At 40.5% G+C, this 20,964-nt stretch overlaps 1 protein-coding gene across 4 annotated transcripts; it reads left to right on the top strand.

Moving 5' to 3' along the window:
* Window positions 1-3,112: 3,112 nt before the first annotated feature.
* Window positions 3,113-20,110, top strand: lnpa (limb and neural patterns a). 4 transcript variants are annotated; one of them, XM_054788184.1, is made up of 14 exons: window positions 3,113-3,238; window positions 3,716-3,810; window positions 4,727-4,768; window positions 7,262-7,449; window positions 7,544-7,602; window positions 7,683-7,723; window positions 8,214-8,297; window positions 8,916-8,967; window positions 9,052-9,285; window positions 11,019-11,124; window positions 15,723-15,793; window positions 16,089-16,247; window positions 18,223-18,400; window positions 19,791-20,110. In XM_054788184.1, exons 1-13 carry the CDS (start codon window positions 3,211-3,213, stop codon window positions 18,393-18,395), a joined length of 1,332 nt encoding a protein of 443 aa, XP_054644159.1. In that variant the 5' UTR covers window positions 3,113-3,210; the 3' UTR covers window positions 18,396-18,400; window positions 19,791-20,110. The 4 variants fall into 4 exon arrangements, with proteins under 4 accessions (XP_054644159.1, XP_054644158.1, XP_054644157.1 ...); XM_054788183.1 differs by lacking the exon at window positions 19,791-20,110 and adding an exon at window positions 18,727-19,689; XM_054788182.1 differs by lacking the exon at window positions 19,791-20,110 and having other exon boundaries at window positions 18,223-19,689.
* The last annotated feature ends 854 nt before the right edge of the window (window positions 20,111-20,964 follow it).

The raw sequence follows: 20,964 nt of genomic DNA, 5'->3' as shown, positions 1-20,964 counted from the left end.
TTAAGGTTACTTTTACTTTTATTGAAGATGTGATTGTTGACAGAGACACGATGTGGCAGTGAGATCTACACAAAAATGCTCGATAGTGACAGTCGCAGCTAGCTGACCTAATCAGTCTTCCATCAATATTTGCGGCTGAAAGATCAATACTTTCTTTGGAATCCAACTATCAATATAATAGCTACAGTGCAGTGCTACAGTATATCGATGAGGAAGAAGGTTTTTCATTCATGACACTAGGAAAGCCTGCAATCTGCTCGACCAACAAGCAACCAGATCCTCTTATCTGGACACTCAAACTTCGGTTTTGTATGCCCCAGTTTTCGTATGATTTGGTTGTCGTCTGAAATTTGTGTTAATATTTTGTCTGGATTTTCGTACAATATTACAATGAACAAACTAGTCTGCTTGTCCTGTACTGTATTGTTCAGCGAAATCAAATGCGCAAACTAAAGAAGGTGAGAAACACTATTCAATTTGATGTCGCCAGGATTTTTGGATGTCCGAAACGGATTAATCAGATTCATATTATTTCTTATTGGCAAAAATTTTTGGCAAAAACCTATTGAAACAAATTAATAACAAAAACCGAGGTTCCACTGTGTACTGTTTATCGTTTTTTTTAACAGTTTCATAGAATCATGTGATTGAAATGAGTGAAAAGTTTTTAAACAGGTGAGTCGTAGTACCTGTTTTAGGAGATCCACTTCCTTGTCAGGTTCAAGCTCCCTCCAGCTGGTCGTAATATGCAGTTGTCAATGTCCCACTCTCCGATGACTGAATTACAGAAAAGGCAATATGCAGATATTTTTCCTCAACCATATCAACCATCAGATGTGCGTATGAACATTCGGCAGTGTTCCTAAGAAAACAGACACTTGTTTATGCCACATAAAAGCATGTGCAACCTTTAAAAGAAATGTATTCCTAAATAAAATCCAGTTGGTGAATAAGGACCAATGTTTGTACTGCTTCCAGACATGGTATTCTTTGTTCAGTGAAGCTATTTTCCTCGCATTTGGTGAAGTATTTGCATCGCACATGGCAGCTGTTCCATGCAGCCCGAGTCCATCAGGTACATCCGACGCTGCCAAAACAGCTCTCGCACCTCTAAGATTCCATTTAACGCTTTAAAATGCGAAGGGGAGACGAGAGCTTGATGAGATTTATGCCGCCATTACGCTTCTAAAGTAGTTTCTGCTCTGTTTGTCTCAAATCATTGCCTCTGTTCAAATGCTACTTTCATATATTACATGGCATTAATTCAACTATAGCTCATTAAGACAGAGCGAAACGGTTAAATTAGCTTATCAAGTCATAATCATGATGAATGGGCTTTTAATTCTGATACAAGCTGGGCAAATTGCAATTTTGTACATTTTGATGGTTCTCAAATAACATTTAACATAACGGGTCATCCCCTCAATCAATTACATGAGGCTCTGAATGGGTTGTATGGAGGATTATTTTCATGCATATGTATTGAAACATGTTCTCAATTATCTTTGGAAATTGCTGTTAGTGGGTTAACGAGTAATTCTTCCAGACGTTCTTTGCCCTGCATATGGCAGTAGTGTAATACATTGATATGTCTTAGTTTTGTTTTTCATTTCCAGTTTAGCTCTTTAACTGCAGCAACATGTGCATTTGAAAATAAGGTACATTTTACTGGAGTCGAGTCTTCGTCCGGTAGCTGAGTCAGTGAAACTCAAGTCTTCATCAAGCACCAGGGAGTCAGTGAAACGCGAATCTTCGTCGAGCAGCCGTTGAGTCAGTGAAACATGAATCTTTGTCGAACACATTGTGAGTCAGTGAAACTCAAACTTTCTTCGGGTACCTGTGATGCAGTGAAACTCGAGTATTTGTCGGACACCCGTAGGTCAGTGAAACTGCAGTCTTTGTCGAACACCCACGAGTCAGTGAAACTCGAGTATTCATCGGGCACCCGTGGGTCATTGAAACTCTAGTCTTTGTCAAGTACTCGTGTGTCAGTGAAACTCAGGTCCAGGTTAGTGGAACTACAGTCTTCGTTGAGTCCCCATCAATCAGCAATGCTAGAGTCTTTGTCGAGCACCCATGACTCAGTGAAACTGGAGTCTTCGTCAGGTACCTGTGAGTCAGTGACACTCAAGTCTTTGTCAAGAATACCCGAGTCAGGGAAACTAGAGTCATTGTGGAGCAATCGTGAGTCAGTGAAACTCGAGTCTTCTTCGAGCACCCATGAGTCAGTAGTTTGAGTCTTTTGCGAGTACCCGTGAGTCAGTGAAATTCAAGTCTTTACCAGACACCGGTGAGTCAGTGAAACTCAAATCTTTGTCGGGTACCTGTGAGTCAATGAAACTGGAGTCTTCTTTGAGCACCTGTGAGTCAGTGAAACTCGACTCTACAATGAGTAAATAAGTGAAACTCAGGTCTTTGTTGAGTACCCATAAGTCAGTGAAACTCAAGTCTGGGTTAGTGAAACTACAGTCTTCGTTGAGTCCCCAGTAGTCAGCAAAATCGAGTCTTAGTCAAGCACCTGTGACTCAGTAAAACTGGACTCTTCGTTGAGCACCCGTGAGTCAGTGAAATGCCAGTCTTCGTCAGACACTCCTGAGTCAGTGAAACTGAAACTTTGTGAAGAATGCGTGGATCAGTGAAACTTCAGTCTTCATAGAGGAATCGTGAGTCAGTGAAACTCAAGTCTTCGTCGAGTACCCGTCAGTCAGTGAAACTCAAGTTTTTGTCAAGAATGGTTGAGTCAGTGAAACTTGAGTCTTTACGGAGCATTCGTTTTGTCGAGCAACCGTGAATCAGTGAAACTAGAGTCTTTAAAGAGCACCCATGAGTCAGCAAAACTCGAATCTTCATGGAGCACCCGTGATGCAGCTTGGACAAGAAGGGGAAAGGAGAGCTGATTTGAGGCAAGGACCTGATCTGTTGCTTTTAGTTAGAATAACTGTTGCACAAGTACTGACACGTTACAGGGATGAGTGAGTGAACGAGTTAACGGAATTTGAACAACTCGTTCATGACTCGCACATTTCTAATCTGTAGTTTTTTTGAGAAGTAAGCCCCAGGCCAAGTGGTCCGTTTGTCAAGGTATAAATGTTTTGTTAATGCGCTTGACAAAAAAAAGTTGCACAGTTTAGTGTTGAACAGTTGGGCACGCCCCCCGAGTTTGACACTGTCTAAAGACAGAACAAATGCACTGCTGTCAGTGCAAGCCACATGCAGTTGAATCCAGTCGGTTGCCAAGGTATGGCCATTTAACACTAAATTGGGATGCTACGCGTCCACTTGCATACTAAGGTTGAATTGCTTTTTAAAACCTTACCTCAGCACCCAGTGCTCAAGCTGCACTGTGTTAGCGTTAACTGGCTAGCTAGCCAAAGTTAGCTTGTGCGGTTGTTGGAAAAGTGGGTTAAGAAGTTATTTAAGCACGATTAATGACGCGTTGAATTATCCTTTGAGGCTTGTCGATGCAGAAAGCTCCCAGACGATGTTACTTTATGTCGTGGTGAAATAAGTCGAAACGGGGCAACTTCTGGGGGATGCTAACTAGTAGTGTTAGCACATGTTAGCACGCACGTAGCTGTCTGCTTGTGTGAGTCTGACAGCTTCATAGTGTACAATGGTCATGTGTAGACAATGAGTTAGAAACTTGTAAGCCTACTTCAAGTGTGTCCTTGCAGGACATTTCCCATGTCTAAGTGAATGTTGACACGGTCCACAGGTGGAAGAAGTTCCCGTTCAAGAGGAGTCTATCACAAACAAGGGAAGCTCCAATCTCTAATCGGCAATATGGGGGCTGTCATCTCACGGTGGAGGGTATGTATTAACAACATTTTGACACGCAATGTTATCATTATACACACACACACACACACACACACACACACACACACACACACACTTGTCACAATATTAGGCACAACTGCATATTCTAATGAATTTCTATTACAAGAGATGTATCACAGAGTTTGGTTATGTTTCAATTTTCACACCTACACTTAGCTACCCTCCTTTCGTTGTTCACTTGCCACACGATTGATGATGTTTTCCTCCAATTTTGCATCAACATTTACAATAAAAGTTACAAACGCACCAGCGAATAGTGAAGACCACAACCCAAGAAAGTCTTTTTTTGACACACAGCTTGCCTGAAAAAGCCTCCAGTCATTGTTAATTTGCCACATAATCGGGTTTAAGCCCTAAATATGCCTCACACACTTACTAAACACACCACCAGCGAATGGCGAAAAAGCACGAGTAATGGATACGCCCATGAAAATGTCAATTTTTGACACACTGCTCGCGCCTCCCCCTCCAAAACCCTCCTGCTAGCTTGATGTTGACGTTGTCCTCCAATTTTGGATCAATATTTGCAATAAAAGTGAGTGCTCCAGATTCAGATTCAGCTCCAGAACCCTCCTTCTCTCTTCAATTGCCATTGTTCAGTTGCGACACAATCCAGGTACAGTATATATGCCTCACACAGAGCTAGCAAGATAGCGATCATGTTTCTCCAAGCTGCAACACATAATCTTAATCAGTATCTTGTATCTCTTGACTGTACAGGTGCCATTTTATGGCGGCCGAGTGCATGGTCCAGCTTGTGATAATACATGTGTGAATTGCAATAGGGATATGTAACAGGAAGTTGTAGCAACTGTCTGATTGCACAAGTGTTGACTGCTGTTATGGTGCTCTCAGCTGTTTTTATTCTCCTGTTTTTCCCTTGCAGGCAAAACCTTCCACTGTGGAGATTTTGGAGGCAATAGATAAGGTATGCATCATAGAAGGACCACTTTGTGTTACTTGTTTACACGCGCTGATAGAATACTTTAAGATGTCATAAAGATTAACAGCATCTAATTGGCTCTTGGGGACCCATGCGCTATGAGGCAGGCCATCAGGTGTGACCGTTGTTAATGATCATGGTAAGGTAGCTTTCAAAACACCGCTCACAAGTACCATGCAAGTATTAAATATCTTCTCCGGCGTGAAACCATCCAATGTGTGCCGAAATACTTCCTCATTTGTTGACGGACATGGCTTTAGTGCTGTGCTACAGTTAAGCTTGCAGGCTATTTTCAGCAACTCTCCTTGGAGCACTTGACACTGCTGAGGTCAAGTAGCATCAAAGCTGCAAAGCATCCGCTCCTAAAAGGCAAAAAAGGAAAAATTACAATATCTTATGTCCTCCAAGAATACTTTTTATTATGTCCATTGTTACACCCTGCCCACCTGTCATACTCTTTGGATGGGAGAAGGTAATTCATTGATTGTTGTATAACAGACATGTCCAAGTGGGGAGCTTTCGCACTGTTGGTTATTTTTGGATTGGGTTAGCAATACTTTAAGGGGTTGCACCAAGCAGTACTTGGCTGTCGCTGCTATTACAAGGATGCTGCAGTCCCAGTCGGTGCAGTACAATGTCTTAATAAATTACCTCAAATGTTGTTATTGGCGCTTGGTCATTTTGTTTTCTAATGCACTATTTAATAATCTTGTTCATTTTGTTAAGATGTAATACATTAACCCAATAAACCAGTGGTCCCTAACCTTTTTTGACCCACGGACCGGCTTGTGTTCCCACAAATCTCCCGCGGACCCGGGGGGTGGGTGGGTGGGTGGGTGTGTGTGTGTGTGTGTGTGTGTCGTACATTATAGCAATCTAATTTATCTTATTTATGTATTGTGTAAAACTAAGACATGAATAACATCAAATTAAAAGCACAAAATGAATGCCGACCCACCATCCACCAGTTCAAGTTCCAGCCAAGTTTTTCCAGAAAGATTATTACAACACTGTTTGACGTGTGTGGTAAAAGGCAGTGCGCTAGCGTGAATTGAGACAAATGTGCACATTAGCACTCAATAAGTCATCAAAATTTACCTTCATGGATTCCCACATAGTATCAGCATTTGAGACCAAATATGAGGTGAAAGAAAAATGGTAAAAATACAGTAGTAGTCTATCTGTGACATGTGATAAAGTTAGCACACGCACAATGGACATGCGTCAAGTGAGACGGATGTAACAGAGAATCCGGCTACTTTTCAAAATAAAACATAAAAAAAATGAAATATATTTTTTCTTTCTCTGTGGCCCGGTACCGGGCTGCGGCCCAGGGTTTGGGGCCCACTGCAATAGACTACACGACACAATACAGCATTGCTGGCAAAATTTGTGATAAGAATTTAACCAAAGTTTAGTGTTATTTCACTCTAGTGGGAAGAATATTATCCTAAACGGCTCTCTGTATGATGGAACCTACAAGCTCAATACAAACTAGAAAAGCACTCTGAAAGCGCAGACCTCCGCCAATCACCATGGTTTCTCCCATATTGTGATTTACATTTATTTTATCTACATATTTAGATTCATTGACCATGACAACATACCGTTAGCAATTGGATTCATAATGATATCAATGTTATTCTGTTATCTGGATCAGTCTTTGCTATTTTGTAGAACCTGTTAGAAACTTATCCTGTATTTTTTTTTTCCAAGTGCTCTGACCATTTTTTGTGGAGTTATAGTACATACCAAAAGTTTGGATACACCTTCTCATTCAATGTGTTTTCTTTATTTTCATTACTATTTACATAGTAGATTCTCAAAACTAGGAATGAACACATGTGGAATGATGTACTGTGTGAAAAGTGTGAAATAACTCTATATATACTATAGTATACTATACTATATACTCATATTTTATCCTTTTTTTTTTTTTTTTTTTGATAGTGCTGCAAACCCTTGGTGTTCTCTCAATGAGCTTCATGAGGTAGTCACCTGAAATGGTTTTCACCTCACAGGTGCACCTTGTCAGGGTTACTTAGTGGAACTTCTTTCCTTATTAATGGGGTTGGGACCATGAGGTCGTATTGTGAGTGTCTAAAATTTTGACCTGTACTGTGTATGCACAAATGCCGAAAATGGTCCTATCTCGCAATCTTAGTCCTTTTAAAAATTCCTGGATCTAGACGGTGATCTGGATCGCCCCTTATCCGAAGAGCTTCGTCAGCGAACGTTCGTTGACGAAGCTCTTCAGATGAGGAGCGAAATGTCTGACACCTTCTTCACAGAAGTACAGATGACGTCTCAAGAAGCCTTTCCCTCGATGGACAACTCCTGTACGACTGAGAGCATACACAGACCCATTGCCATTTATTAAAAAAAAAAAAAAAAAAAGTAGAATAATTAAGTCTAATTTGAATGACAACCTGGAAGTAGTACACGTGTTTGATTGTTAGCCAATATTGTTTTTTTCAGGATATCCAGCTTTATGAGGAGCACGGTGAAAAGTACCAAAGGCAGCTTAAGATCTGGCTGGGCCGACTGCTGTTGTACTCAATCCTCCTCTACCTGATGACCTGCATAGTCGTCTACTGCTGGTACCTACCAGAACAGCTCATGGGGCGCCTTATTCTGTGTCTCCCTTTTGTCATATTTCCTTTACTGTAAGTACACTACAAATACACCCTTAGCGTGGTAATCAGGAACATCACCTCATGAAACCAACCAACCCTTTTTCCAATCATTTCCTCTTTTCAGAGTGTGGTTACTTCGCAAACTTCTGATTGTTATCTTTTCTCGAAGAACCAACAAGAATAGTAAGATTCTTTTTCTTCATTTATATCACCTTGCGTTCAACTTGCTGTGCAATTTTTAAACAGTTTTTTTTCCCTTTCAGATGAAAAACTGGAGAATCTTAAAGGGCAAAAGAAAAAAATAGTAAGTTTAATATTTTAGCTCGTATACATTGCTGAACAGCTGTCGGAACCTTTCAGTATGGCTTATATTGATCGTGTCAGTAGTTTTGTATTTGTTAATAAAGGTTCCGTGCAGATTTGATTGGTTATGAAGGCTTAAGCCAGCAAACTACTTTTCTAATACCACCGTAATAAATGGCATCTAGTGCCTGAAAGAAATAAATCTGAGAAATGATGTGTCATCCTCTGTCAGCTCTAATAACTTTCAATAATTAGGCCTGATGGATTTTCACCATCTCCATTATCGAAGTAGTGAATGTAATTAGTCTTCATGTTACGTGTAAACATGTAGAAATGTTCGGGTATTTATTGTAAATGAACATATGCATCGAATCGCACTTGCTCTGTTATGTTAGGTGTTTGATTAGAGATGTTAATTTGATACGCCTTTTTAAATGAGTATACAGTCTTTTGTCAGGATGGACGCTTTCATAATAAACATCTGGTTTCAGCTTGAAGAAGTTATGGAAACAGAGACGTATAAAAATGCAAAAATGATTCTGGAGAGATTTGATCCTGATTCCAAGAAAAAAATGGTGAGCATGAAAATACAAATACACATATACATATTTTACATACTGCAGCGGTGTCCAAACTTTTTCCACTGAGGGCTGCATACGGAAAAATCTTGTTTTAAACTAACCCATGTAAATATGAACACTTTTTTGCTGTTTTCTATTTCTACAAATATTTAAACTTTCTTCTTGTACTTTTTTTTTTCCCCTTGTAATATTATGGCGATATCCTCTTTCTTATTGTAATATTATAACCTTTTCCCCCAACCTGATTTTCCAAAAATTGCAACTTTTTTTGTTTTGCTTCTCATACTACGGGCTTTTTTTTTTTTTTTTTTTAGCTTTATGCTTTTTTTTTTTTCTTTTAATAGTCTTAATTCTTGTAAAATTACTGCTTCTTTTCACATTTTTACTGTAGTTTTCTTGTTTAATTGAGCCAATAAAAAAACAGCCGTGGGCTGTAAATGGCCCTCGTGCTTCACTTTAAATACCCCTGTATTACACTATAATATAACACTGTAGCTAAGGGGGGCAAAATATAAACTCCTGAATCCCTCCTTTTTTAGTGTAGGTGTACTAATGATGTGGCTGATGACTGTGTAGCAACCAACATGCTATATCTCTTATCTATTTGCGAAGGAGCTGGACTCGACTCCACTAGGACCCCATATGACGCCTAAACCAGGCCAAGGTAGCAACATGAGTAATGACTGCGCCGTTTCCCATCCAGTGCTTTCCTCTGATGCGCCTCACCCGTAGTATCTTCTTTTGTTAGAGCTTCGCCAGCGCTACGTTGTCCCTAAAACCCCACCAGTGTTGGTGGCAGCGGCGGCAAATCCTGGAAGCGGTGTAGCGGCCCGCCCTCCTCTTGCCAGCGGGCCCACCTACCCTGGACGCTCTTCGCACTCTGCTCCAGGTGGACCCCCGGAGAGGCGCCTGTCGGCCATGGCTGCTCAGCAGAGCTTGATGAGGAAGCCTGTGACCCCTGGAACACCTGCTCCAGGATTTGGTGAGTTACCTGCACACAGGGGGACCACATCATAATGTGAACGATTAAGGTGTGATTTACTCTTCCCTGGTTCTCTCTCCCCAGTTTCTCAGGTGCTGTAGCATTCTATTTAAATTGAAAAAGAAATAATTAAACAAGAAAACGTAAAAAAAAAATACAGCAAAAATTTAACACAAAGTGAAAACCTTAAGAAAAAAAAAAGGTAATTCAATGAGGAAAAAGTTGTCATTTTACGAGGAAAAACGTCATAATATGAGGAAAAATAACGTCATTTTAGTAGCATTAAGTTGTAACATTAAAGACAAAAGATGTTATTTTTTACTAACAAACACAAAACTAACAAAACACAAAGTTGTAAAAAAAGCCTAAAGATTAGGTTGCAGAAAAAGTTACAATGCAAAAATAAAGTCAAAATATCATGGGAATAAAGTCATAATTACAAGTAAAATTTTTGGAAAATTGAAAAAAACCCAGCAGAAATGGGGGAAAAACAGCTGTAATTTTACAAAAATAAATTCAGTGAAATTATTAAGAGAAAATGTGAGAGTCAGTTTTGAGAGAAAAAAAGGACAAGCCACGATCAGAGGAGTGAATGCGGCACTTAATTTCTTGTGTCCAATCTTGTAAATTCAAACAAAATTTAAAGTTTTGTTTGAGTGATAAAGCAAGAGAGAAATGTTAACGCCTGTCTGAGAAAAGTGTATGGTGAGCTTTTAAAGCCTTAAAACATAAGTGTAAAAAAATAAAAAAAAATAAAGCTGGCTACTTTGCGGGTTTCACTTATTGCGGGCTATTTTTCACTTTTTGGCCCTCACCGGAAAAAGTTTGGACAGCCCTGTTCTAAAAACAATGTTAATTTATTAGGAAACTGTATGACTTACTTAAACCTCTTACTGATTAAATCTGTCTTGCACATGTACATAATAAAGTAGTCCATTGATAATTATACACTACAAAATGTATGGTTATTTTTGTTCAAAATGTTGGTGAATTGGTTGAGCAAACCGCCAAAATACGTAAAACATTCCATAGAACAGTTGTTCTGCGCTGAAGACATCTGCGTATCTGAATCGAGACCACTGAATAGTCAATATAAATTATTTCTGGACGATGAACACTCAATAGAAGATGCAAATGGGTGCAAACAGTAAAGGAAATGTGCTCCTAGAGGAAGCCGCAAGCTGTAATTGCCATGTGGAATGCCAACTGTGTGGTATGCACGGAGCAGGATTACATTAACTATGATTAATTAGCCAGAGCGCCGTTTGTTCTCTGGGCAATGCTGGTGGAATCTCAGTAAATGTCTTTTAATGCTTGGCAAAATTGCCTTTGGCATTGGCAGCGCCCCCGCAAATGGTTTACATGACTCGATATCACCTGCTTCTGCTGAAAATTGAAAGTGAAAAGCAATTTGATACACAGAGTCACCGCAGAGTTTCCATATGTCGACGAATTAATAACCAGCAGGGCACTGAGACTGTGCCAAGTCTCACAGAAATGACCAGTCATCTTCCTATGATCGCTCTTGATGTTAGATTATATTAATTACTACTCTCCGACACCACGGGGGATCTGGACGTGCTTCGCAAGTGCGATGCGATAGGAGTCATTAACCAGCAAGGATTTTTGTCAAGTGTATCTCTGTTTGCACAGAAAATGATGTCTGATGTCAATTCCTGCCTGCTCGTAATCTTCTATATTCAGGACAAAACTGTGATGTTTGGTTTTCAAAGGGATGCACCCCCCAGGTCCGCCCTTGGCCAGACCTGTGCTTCCTCGACAAAGAGGCGCCATGGACAGAATCATCGAGTATCTCGTTGGAGACGGCCCACAGAACAGGTATGCAGTATATTCTGTGTGTGTATTACAGTATATTCTGTTACTAGTCACCTGATAAGATGGCGTCTTGCTCGTAGGTGGTTTGACCCCCTTTTGCCTTTAGAACTATAACAAGGTTCTAGAGCGGGGGATCTGATTTTGGACCGTTTGTACCTCAGCAGATGAGCAGGTGCACTTCATACTTTTGTCAAATGAATGTGTGTATACAGGTGGTACTTGGGTTTTTGTTAAGTAGTTCCAAAAGGTCTGACAAAAACCCGAACATACGAAAACCGGAGCAATTTGTCCTATAGGACAGTGATCCCCAACCTTTTTTGACCCACGGACCGGCTTGTGTTCCTACAAATCTCCCTCGGTCCGGGGGGGGGCTTCGTACATTATAGCGACCTAATTTATCTTATTTATTATGTATTGTGTAAAACTAAGACATGAATAACATCAAATTAAAAACACAAAATGAATGCCGACCCACCATCCACCAGTTCAAGTTCCAGCCAAGTTTTTCCAGAAAGATTATTACATCGCTGTTTGACGTGTGTGGGGAAAAGGCAGTGCGCTAGCATGAATTAACTTGAGACAAATGTGCACATTAGCACTCAATAAGTCATCAAAACTTACCTTTATGGATTCCCACATAGTATCAGCATTTGAGACCAAATATGAGGCGAAAAATTATTTTTTCTTTCTGTGCGGCCCGGTACCGGGCTTTCCAGACACTCACAAATATTAACAAAAATACATTTTATAAAGAACAATGTTTTATGTGCAGAAATCGATGGTAGAAAGTAAATAAACTAGCTCAATGAACATTTCAATACACGTTTAAGCGCCATATAAAAGTATGAGATTACAGTCATCCCTCGCTATATCGTTCCCTCATTATATCGTGTTTTTTTTTTTAAAATAATAGATCGCTGTTTTGTGTTTGACTATGGCCTATTATTGGTCAAAAATATTGTAAGACAAGTTATCTGTAATATTCTGTTCACTCGACATCAGTAATGTCATGAGACCTGATGTTACATTACCTTTCACACTGCATGGAGACTGGCTACTGAGCCATCAGAGCCCAGCCGACATGTCATGACTGAGATCGAATGGGGGGGGGGAAAAAAGGTTCTCCTCTCATTTTGTGTGGAAGTGGTAAGTTTTTGGCTTCTTTGTCCTTCTCCCCCACTCCATTTGAAACACTTTTCTTGAGTTTAGAATAAGTAAATTGGAGAGGCTAACTAGTTAGCTCGCTAGCTTGCTATGCTGGCAGCAGCCATCTGTTATGACCCTGCAGTGATCCCGTTGCCTGCGCAATGTGATGTAAACAGAGAATAATAGGAGTGTAAAAGTGACTATTGGGGTGTTATTCCATATCTCCAGGGCTAAATCTGTATTTAGAAAGGCATAAACAGGTTATCTATAACTACGAAAATATTGCGTTTATTCATATTTAATCCTACTATGCGGAAATTCACTTATCGCGATAAAAGAGAGACGACTGTATATCGGTATATCTAAAATCCCCGATATCAGCACTCCCATGCAAGCAGTCCATTCGAGACACTTCTATCCAGCAGCCCCTGAATAGAGCTCACGTGGTCACAACAGCGTGTGTTAAAGTGCTAACGAAGTTAGGAAGGTCAAGGTACGAAAAAGAGGTCACAGTCAAGTGCAAAACCTCTGCAGTGGCACAAAAACGGAGCGGTTCAACATGACCGACCCTATTGCGCATCTTTAGCAGCATGAGGAGCCTCACAAAGCAACCCCCCCCACCCACCCAGACAACCAATGCCCTTCAAAACATCCGCAAAATTTGAGAAATTTTCCTCATACTCGCTGTTGCTAACTATTGTTTTGTTTCAGTAATATCGCTTAATAAAGCCTTTTCTAACATTCCACGCTACAAAATAAGTCAAACGTACAGTCACCCTCGTTTATTACAGTTAATTAGTTCCAGACTGGACCATGATGAATTTCTGCTAAGTTGAAATCTGTATTAATAAATTGAATATTTTTGTAGCGCTAGCAAAAGGAAACTGTTTACGATCTTTTAAAAACGTCTTTTAACATGATTAGAGCCCTCTAGACATGAAATAACACACATATGTGACTTTTACATTTGTATTACCCAATATCATATGTATAATCAGAGAAAATAAGAAATATTAGACATACTGTAAATAAGATAAGCTAGCAGTTCCTTATTTCTTTCTGGACAGCGTACTTCCTTCAGTGGCTATTGTCTTATCAATGTATTGTAAATGGTTTTACACTTGTATTTCCTAATAGAGCAGACATAGTAATAAGTAATAATAGAGTAGACAGTAAATAAGCCGTTTAAGACATAAATACAACTCCTGTTCGTGTGTGTCACAATGTATGTGTTCCCTCGTGGACCTTAGTGGAGGGCGGACAGATGTGCACAGGACAAGAAGTGACGGAGTTTCAGAGTTGAGTTTTAGCTTGTCGTGGGTTATGGCCCCCGGCAGTAGCCATTGTTATTATTTTATTTTATTTTATTTTACATGAACTTGGATAAATGCCTTTTCTGCTGATCATGTCGGGTGTCACACCGACACCTAGTGGCCAAATGTGGAATACTACAATTACTACAGTTGGCATGCTTCTTCTGCCTTGTATTTGTATTTTTGTTTATTTAGTCAGTTCATTTAGCCATTTAAGCTTGAAAATGCTTAATTTAGGCCAAGAATAAGTACAACATGCTTAAATATTAAATATTTTTATTTGACTAAAAATAGGCAGTATTCAAGAGAGTTTTATTGTCATGTGCATAGTAAAACAGCAGTTATACCATGCAATGAAAATCTTATTCTGTTCATTCTCCCAAGAAAGAAAGAAAACAAATGAAAGAATAAGAACATAAGAAACATAAACACATAAACATAAATACCAATAAATTAAGCAACAACAACAGAAGAGACATTAATACAAGTAAATAATACAAATAAATAAATAAATAATAAAGTGCTATGAGTGTGTGCGTGTGTTGCGTGCGACGTGTGCGAGTGCTTCGTTGAGGAGCCTGATGGCCTGTGGGTAAAAGCTGTTTGCCAGCCTTGTGGTCCTGGACTTCAAACTCCTGTAGCGTCTGCCTGACGGTAGGAGTGTGAATAATGAGTGTTGTGGATGTGTGCTGTCCTTGATGAGGTTGTGTGTTCTGCGTAGGACTCTAGATTTATAAATGTCTTGCAGTGAGGGGAGGGCTGCCCCAACAATGTTCTGTGAGGTCTTGATCACCCGCTGGAGTGCCTTCCTATCACGTGTTGTACAGTTACCGTACCAAACAGTGATGGAGGCAGTAAGGACACTTTCGATAGTGCATCTGTAGAAGCAACTCAGGATTGTGGTGGACATGCCAAATTTCCTCAGTCTTCTCAGGAAGTACAGTCTCCTTTGGGACTTCTTCATAATTTGTTGGGTGTTGTGAGACCAGGTGAGGCCCTCGCTGATGTGTGTGCCAAGGAACTTGAAGGTTTTCACCCTCTCCACCTCAGTCTCATCAATAAACAGGGGTCTATGCGGCTCCTTTTCCCTTGTTCTTGGGTCGATGATCATCTCTTTGGTCTTATCTGTATTGAGAAGGAGATTATCACGACACCAAGCTATGAGGTCCGCCACCTCTCTTCTGTATGATGTTTCAACACCACCAATGATCAGTCCGATGACTGTAGTGTCATCCGCAAATTTAATGATGCTGGTGTTGTTCTGGGAGGCCACGCAATCGTAGGTGAAGAGCGTGTAGAGGAGTGGACTCAGCACACACCCCTGTGGGGTCCCAGTGCTCACAATTCTTGAGCTGGATGTGCGATTGTGGACTCTGACTGACTGGGGCCTGCCTGTTAGAAAGTTAAACACCCAGTTACAGAGGGAGGGAGACAGGCCAAGTGTGAGGAGCTTATTTGTGATTGTGTTTCAACAACGAAACAGATCATTAATAATTACTGAAAAACTGTGATATTGTGACAGTGTGATGTTCGAACCGCGATGTAGTGAGGGGCGACTGTATATGATTTGTGCTTATATCGGATTTGATTGATGGCCAATACTCAAGGCTGTAATAACGGTATCATATTGGATGTGAAAAACACCCCGACTATATATGCCTTACACACTTACTAGAGGGATTTAAAGTACAAAATGTGTAAGTACTCGCCACTAATGAATGATAATGTTATGTGGCCAATGAGCAGATGGATTTATTAGGCTGTGGCAAAGTCAGAGAAAGTTGTATAAGTTTCACTTTTGGCCTCGCACAACTACGGTGCGCTCAAGGATCGCCTAAGTGCGACGTCTCAGTGCTTCACAAAATATTGCTGTTCATTTTACCTGTATTGTCATGTATTTGTGAATTATTAGCGACTTAGGGTCAAATGATATACATGTTATGTGGGGGGAAAAAAATATATTTTTTTACTAATCTGCATGGTAATGATTTTATACCCATGCTCCACATGTAGGAATTTCTAATGTCCTGAAAAGTCACGCTGACACCAAAAAGTTCAGTCTCAAAATAGATGTCAGCGCATCATGGTATGTTTATTTCAATATAAAGTAATGTCTCATTCACACTGTCTTTCCTTCCTCAGGTTCGCTCTCATCTGCCAGCAGTGTCTGTCCCACAACGGCATGGCCTTAAAAGAGGAATTTGAGTATGTTGGTAAGACTTCGTCAGTCTCCATCAAACGCTGCGCCTTCATTTGCCCTCTAGTGTTTGGCAGCGCAGTATATCATGCGGCTTTTTCCACGACTCCACCAGTGCCGACCCCCGCCAACGCATTCACAGCCAGATTGAATATGCAAACCGATGCCGCGCATCAATCTCGCCGTGTTTATGCATCTTAGGCGTTTCTTCAAAATTGGCTGCTATTCATGTATATTCATCTGTGTCTGTTTTGAAAATGTCTCAGTGAGATGACGTCGGTATGTTTGTGTTTTTATTTGTGTTGTTTCAGCATTCCGATGTGCGTACTGTTTCTTCCTGAATCCTGCGAGAAAGACCAGACCTCAAGCACCCAGACTCCCCGAGGCCACTGGCGAGCTGAAGATGTCACCTGAGGCACCCTCCTCCTCATCCTCTAGTGCCGACAGAGACTCCCCCCAGTCTTTCAAAGGTGACAAGAAACATTATTTGGACATAAGTCTTGGGACATGGCTCGTAATTAATCAATCAGGGGTAGGTTCTTTTCCCCCAAATTCAGATTTGTTTATGCTTTCCATTTTATGGGAACAGTTTGTGGAAATGCCCTTGTTTAATTTTTTATCTTCGTATTACATTTTTTGTATTAATAAAAAAAAAAATAAATGTGTATTTATTATGCACCTGTACTCAAAGGGCAGATTACACATTCTTTGTAACGGTGGTGACATCATTGACAAAGTTGAAAACGGCCACTTGATTAGGAATCCCCCCCCAGGCAATACTGTGCATATAACATGCTGGCAACCTGCAAGGATACAACACTGGGCCAGAGGTAAGCAACAGGCAGGCCCATTACAAATTTCCGTGGAAATTTTATGTTTTCGCATTTCCCCAGTAATTAGTTTCTTTGGGGGAACAAAAATCCTCAAGCAGTGGCGACGCGGGCTGTTAAGGCTGCAACTAGATTTTTATTTCCTGTCTGTATACAACTCGTTCGGAGGGCGGTCAGCCCAACTCCACGAACACATTCGCCTTCGGTTTCGCATCTACTGACTGTTATATGTAAATCAACCACAACTGACTTGGTTGCGCATTATAACTCTTCTGTTAATCAAAATAGCGTGATATTAGATGTACAATGATGCGGACATAGAGCCCAGGAAACTTGCTGAATGTTATAAGGCACACTGCTGCACAAAATGACAACACCTGTAAGTCAATTAAATAAGGTCTAAAAACATGAGATCGCGTCGCATATTTCTTATGACACTAACTGAAATGCTTTGTTGCTATGCAATGGTGTTGCAAGTGCAGCTCTGGGGCCAATTGCGGCCTGTAGCTCGTTTTTGCAACAAAAACCCTAGCATAAATGGAAAAATATAGGAAAAGGCACAATGGAATAAGAAAAATGTGACCCCTCACGAGTCAGTGAGGAAACGGTAGCTCTTTCTTTGGCAGGAGCCAGTCACAAGCTATAAGGGAACTCGGGACAAGCTTGTCAACCCATCGCAGGAGGTCATTACTCAATACAACCGTCTGACTCACAGTGTCATCTTACAAGGGACACTAAAATCATCATACAGCATCTTAACACTCAAAAGGTATATTAAGAAATAAATACCAGTAAGTACCAATACAAATTAAAAAAAACAAAAAACAACAAAAAAAAAAAACAACATTTTTACTTCTTCACCGCACTGCATTTTGTCCAGCAGAGCAGTTCATTGGCCAATGGCTGCCATTGTGGCTGCCGGACCACCAAAGAGAGCTCATGAGCTCGGAAGAAGTAGTAGTAGTTCAGTGAAGTTTGGTGCGGCGTATATATGTACACATCTGCTTTTTCTCTCTAAATTTAGTGTGTCCAACTTAAACACTGGTGCGTCATACACATGTTGTGTTTTTTTATATAACAAATACCATATTTATTTTTAATAGTAAGTAAATAAAATTAACTTGATCATTTTAAAATAATTTTCATTATATAGTTTATTTATTTGATATATATACTATACTGCAATTCTTCAATTTTTCAAGCTTTTGAGACATTTTTCCAATTGCTTCATTCTTGGCATATACGATAGTATCCATGTGTCCCAGTACTTTTGTCCATACAGTTCTTAGTGTTTTAGGTAATCAAATATCAGCACTGCCCAGTGGTTCTCAGTTATTTTCTCTCATGCCCCCCACCCTCAGGGGAAGAAATTTTTTCACGCCCTACTCTTGAGAACCTGTAGTATATATTTACCTCTACAAATCGCTGTATGAGTTTCTGGCACAAGCATTATTCAAGCATGAATAAACACACAACCCCCAGGGGGGCCTGTTTAAGAAGCACTGGCATTGGCAGATCATAATGCTCTAAAGTACATCATACAGATATTCTGAAACACAAATATATCTTACAACTTCCTAGCAGAAGGTTCAAATTTCAAATTGTTTCTTCCCAGATAAAACGGAGCTCGCAGACGTCCCTGAAACCGACACCCAAGAGCCCGTGCTCCCGACACCTCCAGAGCCCTGTCCCGAGTCCGACCACCAAAGCACTCCCGAGTCACAAGACGACGTGCCCTCTGAAAAATCTGACGGAGAGCAGGATTTGTCAGCCATGGAAGTGGAGTAAAGAAGGTCTGAAGCGTAACAAATGCATTTCATGTCTGGGACGTTAATGAAAGTGATTGAGTAAGAACGGTCGTACTTTGGAACCAGGTCTTACTGTGCTTTTCTTTGAAAATAGTTTTTATCTTTGCAGCAGTCGTATTGAAGTGTTTGTTACTTGCATGTAGCAGCAAACCCACCAACCTGTTCTCATAACAGAGCTGTATTATATGTTCTCTCCTCATGCTGCATAGAACATGTATACCTCCTGTATTTAATGTATTGTCTTAATAGGATAAAGTCAGTGAAATGCAAAATATTTTATTTATGACAATTTATGAATTTTCTCTTTGTAGGTGTGCCTTTTAACAGTGTTGGACTGGGCTATTCTGTAGCAAGGTGGTGCTACCAGCATGTTTACACACGATGGTATATAATGAACGCACTTACAATATGTATTTATTTCTCCAAAGGGGTGAAGGAGATGAATGTTGGTACTGTGCCTTTTACATTTTAATCTGCTTCTTCCGAGTATTGTTGATGCAGTCTATTTACATTTAGATAATCCTTTAACTGTTTTCTGTGAATGTGCCCGTTCGTAATGTTAAAATAAACTTTTGACAACATGCTGGTGTAATTATTTAGTTAGCGGTATGTGAATCGAGACGGTTATAGCTCTGTCGCAAATAGAAAAAAGGTAGCCCACGTAAACAGCCGTGATCACAGCAGCTGCCGTGTATTCCGTATGTGTGTCAGGCTTTATAAATTGCCGCCCCGTTTCGGCTCCGGTCGGCTCCTCACGGCGAATGTTTAAACAGTCGGTTTTCATTAGCCAGCCAATTTTAGCTTGTGATCATTTTATTTTAGCCCATTGATCATTTCAGACAGCGTAACATAATGGTGTTGACACCGAGCCCGAGCAGTCTTGATTGCTTGACCCTCTTCATTTGCAAGCAGAAAGTCATTGCGGCTGCAAAGTTGCTCTCCCGCCACCGCCTGACCCGCCTCCCCCCCCGAACATGCACCGTAAAGTATGGGGGAGGTCAACGGCACACATCTTCTATGGGTTTTGATAATGTATGTTTACAGAGACGTGACCTCCGGAGCCTTGTAATGCATCAATGTGACACGCACAGTAACGCCTGATTCCACCGCATGCTGTTTGGGGTTGACCTCTGACAAGAGTCGAAAAAAGAGCGGGACATGAATAGGACCATGTTTGGATGTTTTCACACCACTGGGAGGTGGTTGTGTCTACACAGGCTGGACAAGTGAACATCAGCTTTATCGCGACGTAACACTGACTGAAATTGTTGGCTCTCAATGCAACATTTATCTCTCATGAAGAATGTCACACATGTCATTACCTCCAAAAAATTAAAGCTGCTTTTTGTTTTTTATCATTAATTTGTTCCAAAAGGTCAGACGAATCTCTTGAAAACCGAAACATACAGAAACGGAGGTCATTTTCCAACAGGAAAATAAGGTAAATCCAATTAATCTCTTCCACCCAAAAATATGAACAAAAATTGATTTGATTGAGAATAATCACAGTTTTACATGCAGAAATCAATGCAAAGTCAATATAAAAGATGAATGGATGTAACTTCCCGGACTAGTTTGTTACGTGCAATATTCTACGAAAATCGAGGCAAACCGCATCATACAGAAACTGGGCCGTACAGAAAACAAGTACTGTAATTATTTAGATTGCTTTTCACCAGTCCAGATTTACCAGCGAATGTGGAAAAAACACGACTGTCATAAAAATGACCCATAAATAAATGGGTCAGTGACACTCAAGTGTCTGTCAAGTATTTGTGAGTCAGTGAAACTCTAGTCTTAGTACCAAGAGTCAGTGAAATTTGAGTCTTTGGGAAATACTTGAGTCAGCAAATCTTGAGTCTTTGAGTTACCGTGAGTCAGTGAAACTGGAGTCTGTGTCGAGCACCCACGAGTCAGCGAAAACAGGGTCTGTCGAGTGCCCATGAGTCAATGAAAGCCAAGTCTATGTCGAGTACTTGTGAGTCAGTGATACTACAGTTTTTGAGTACCAAGAGTGAGTGAAACTCGAGTCTTCTTTGAGTACCCATGAATCAATGAAGCTTGAGTCTTCAGCGAGTACCTGTGAGTCAGAGAAACTGGAGTCTTTGGCGAGTACCTGAGAGTCAGTAAAACTCGAGTCTTAATCAAGTACCTCTGAGGTAAATTCAAGTACTGGTGAGTCAGTCAAACATGAGTCGTCAAGCACCCGTGAGGCAGTGAAACTCGAGTCTTGGTCGAGTACTTCTGTGTCAGTGAAACTCGAATTTTCATCAAGTACTCCTGAGTCAATTAAATGTGAGTCTTCCTCAAGTACCCGTGAGGCAGTGAAATTCAAGTCGTTGAATACCTGAGAGTCAGCGAAACATGAGTCTTCATTGAGCACCCGTGAGTCAATGAAACTTGAGTCTTTGCCAAGCACTCATGAGCCAGTGAAACTCCTGCTGGCTTGATGTTGACATTCTTCAACTTCTGATCAATTTTGCGTAATTATCAGATTAGATTCAGTTCAAGAACCCTCCCCTTCTTTCGTCAATTGCCATTGTTCACTG

The sequence above is a fragment of the Dunckerocampus dactyliophorus genome, chromosome 9 (genome assembly GCF_027744805.1).
Source record: "Dunckerocampus dactyliophorus isolate RoL2022-P2 chromosome 9, RoL_Ddac_1.1, whole genome shotgun sequence".
Taxonomy (NCBI): domain Eukaryota; kingdom Metazoa; phylum Chordata; class Actinopteri; order Syngnathiformes; family Syngnathidae; genus Dunckerocampus; species Dunckerocampus dactyliophorus.
This window is presented reverse-complemented; position numbering and strand designations above follow the sequence as displayed.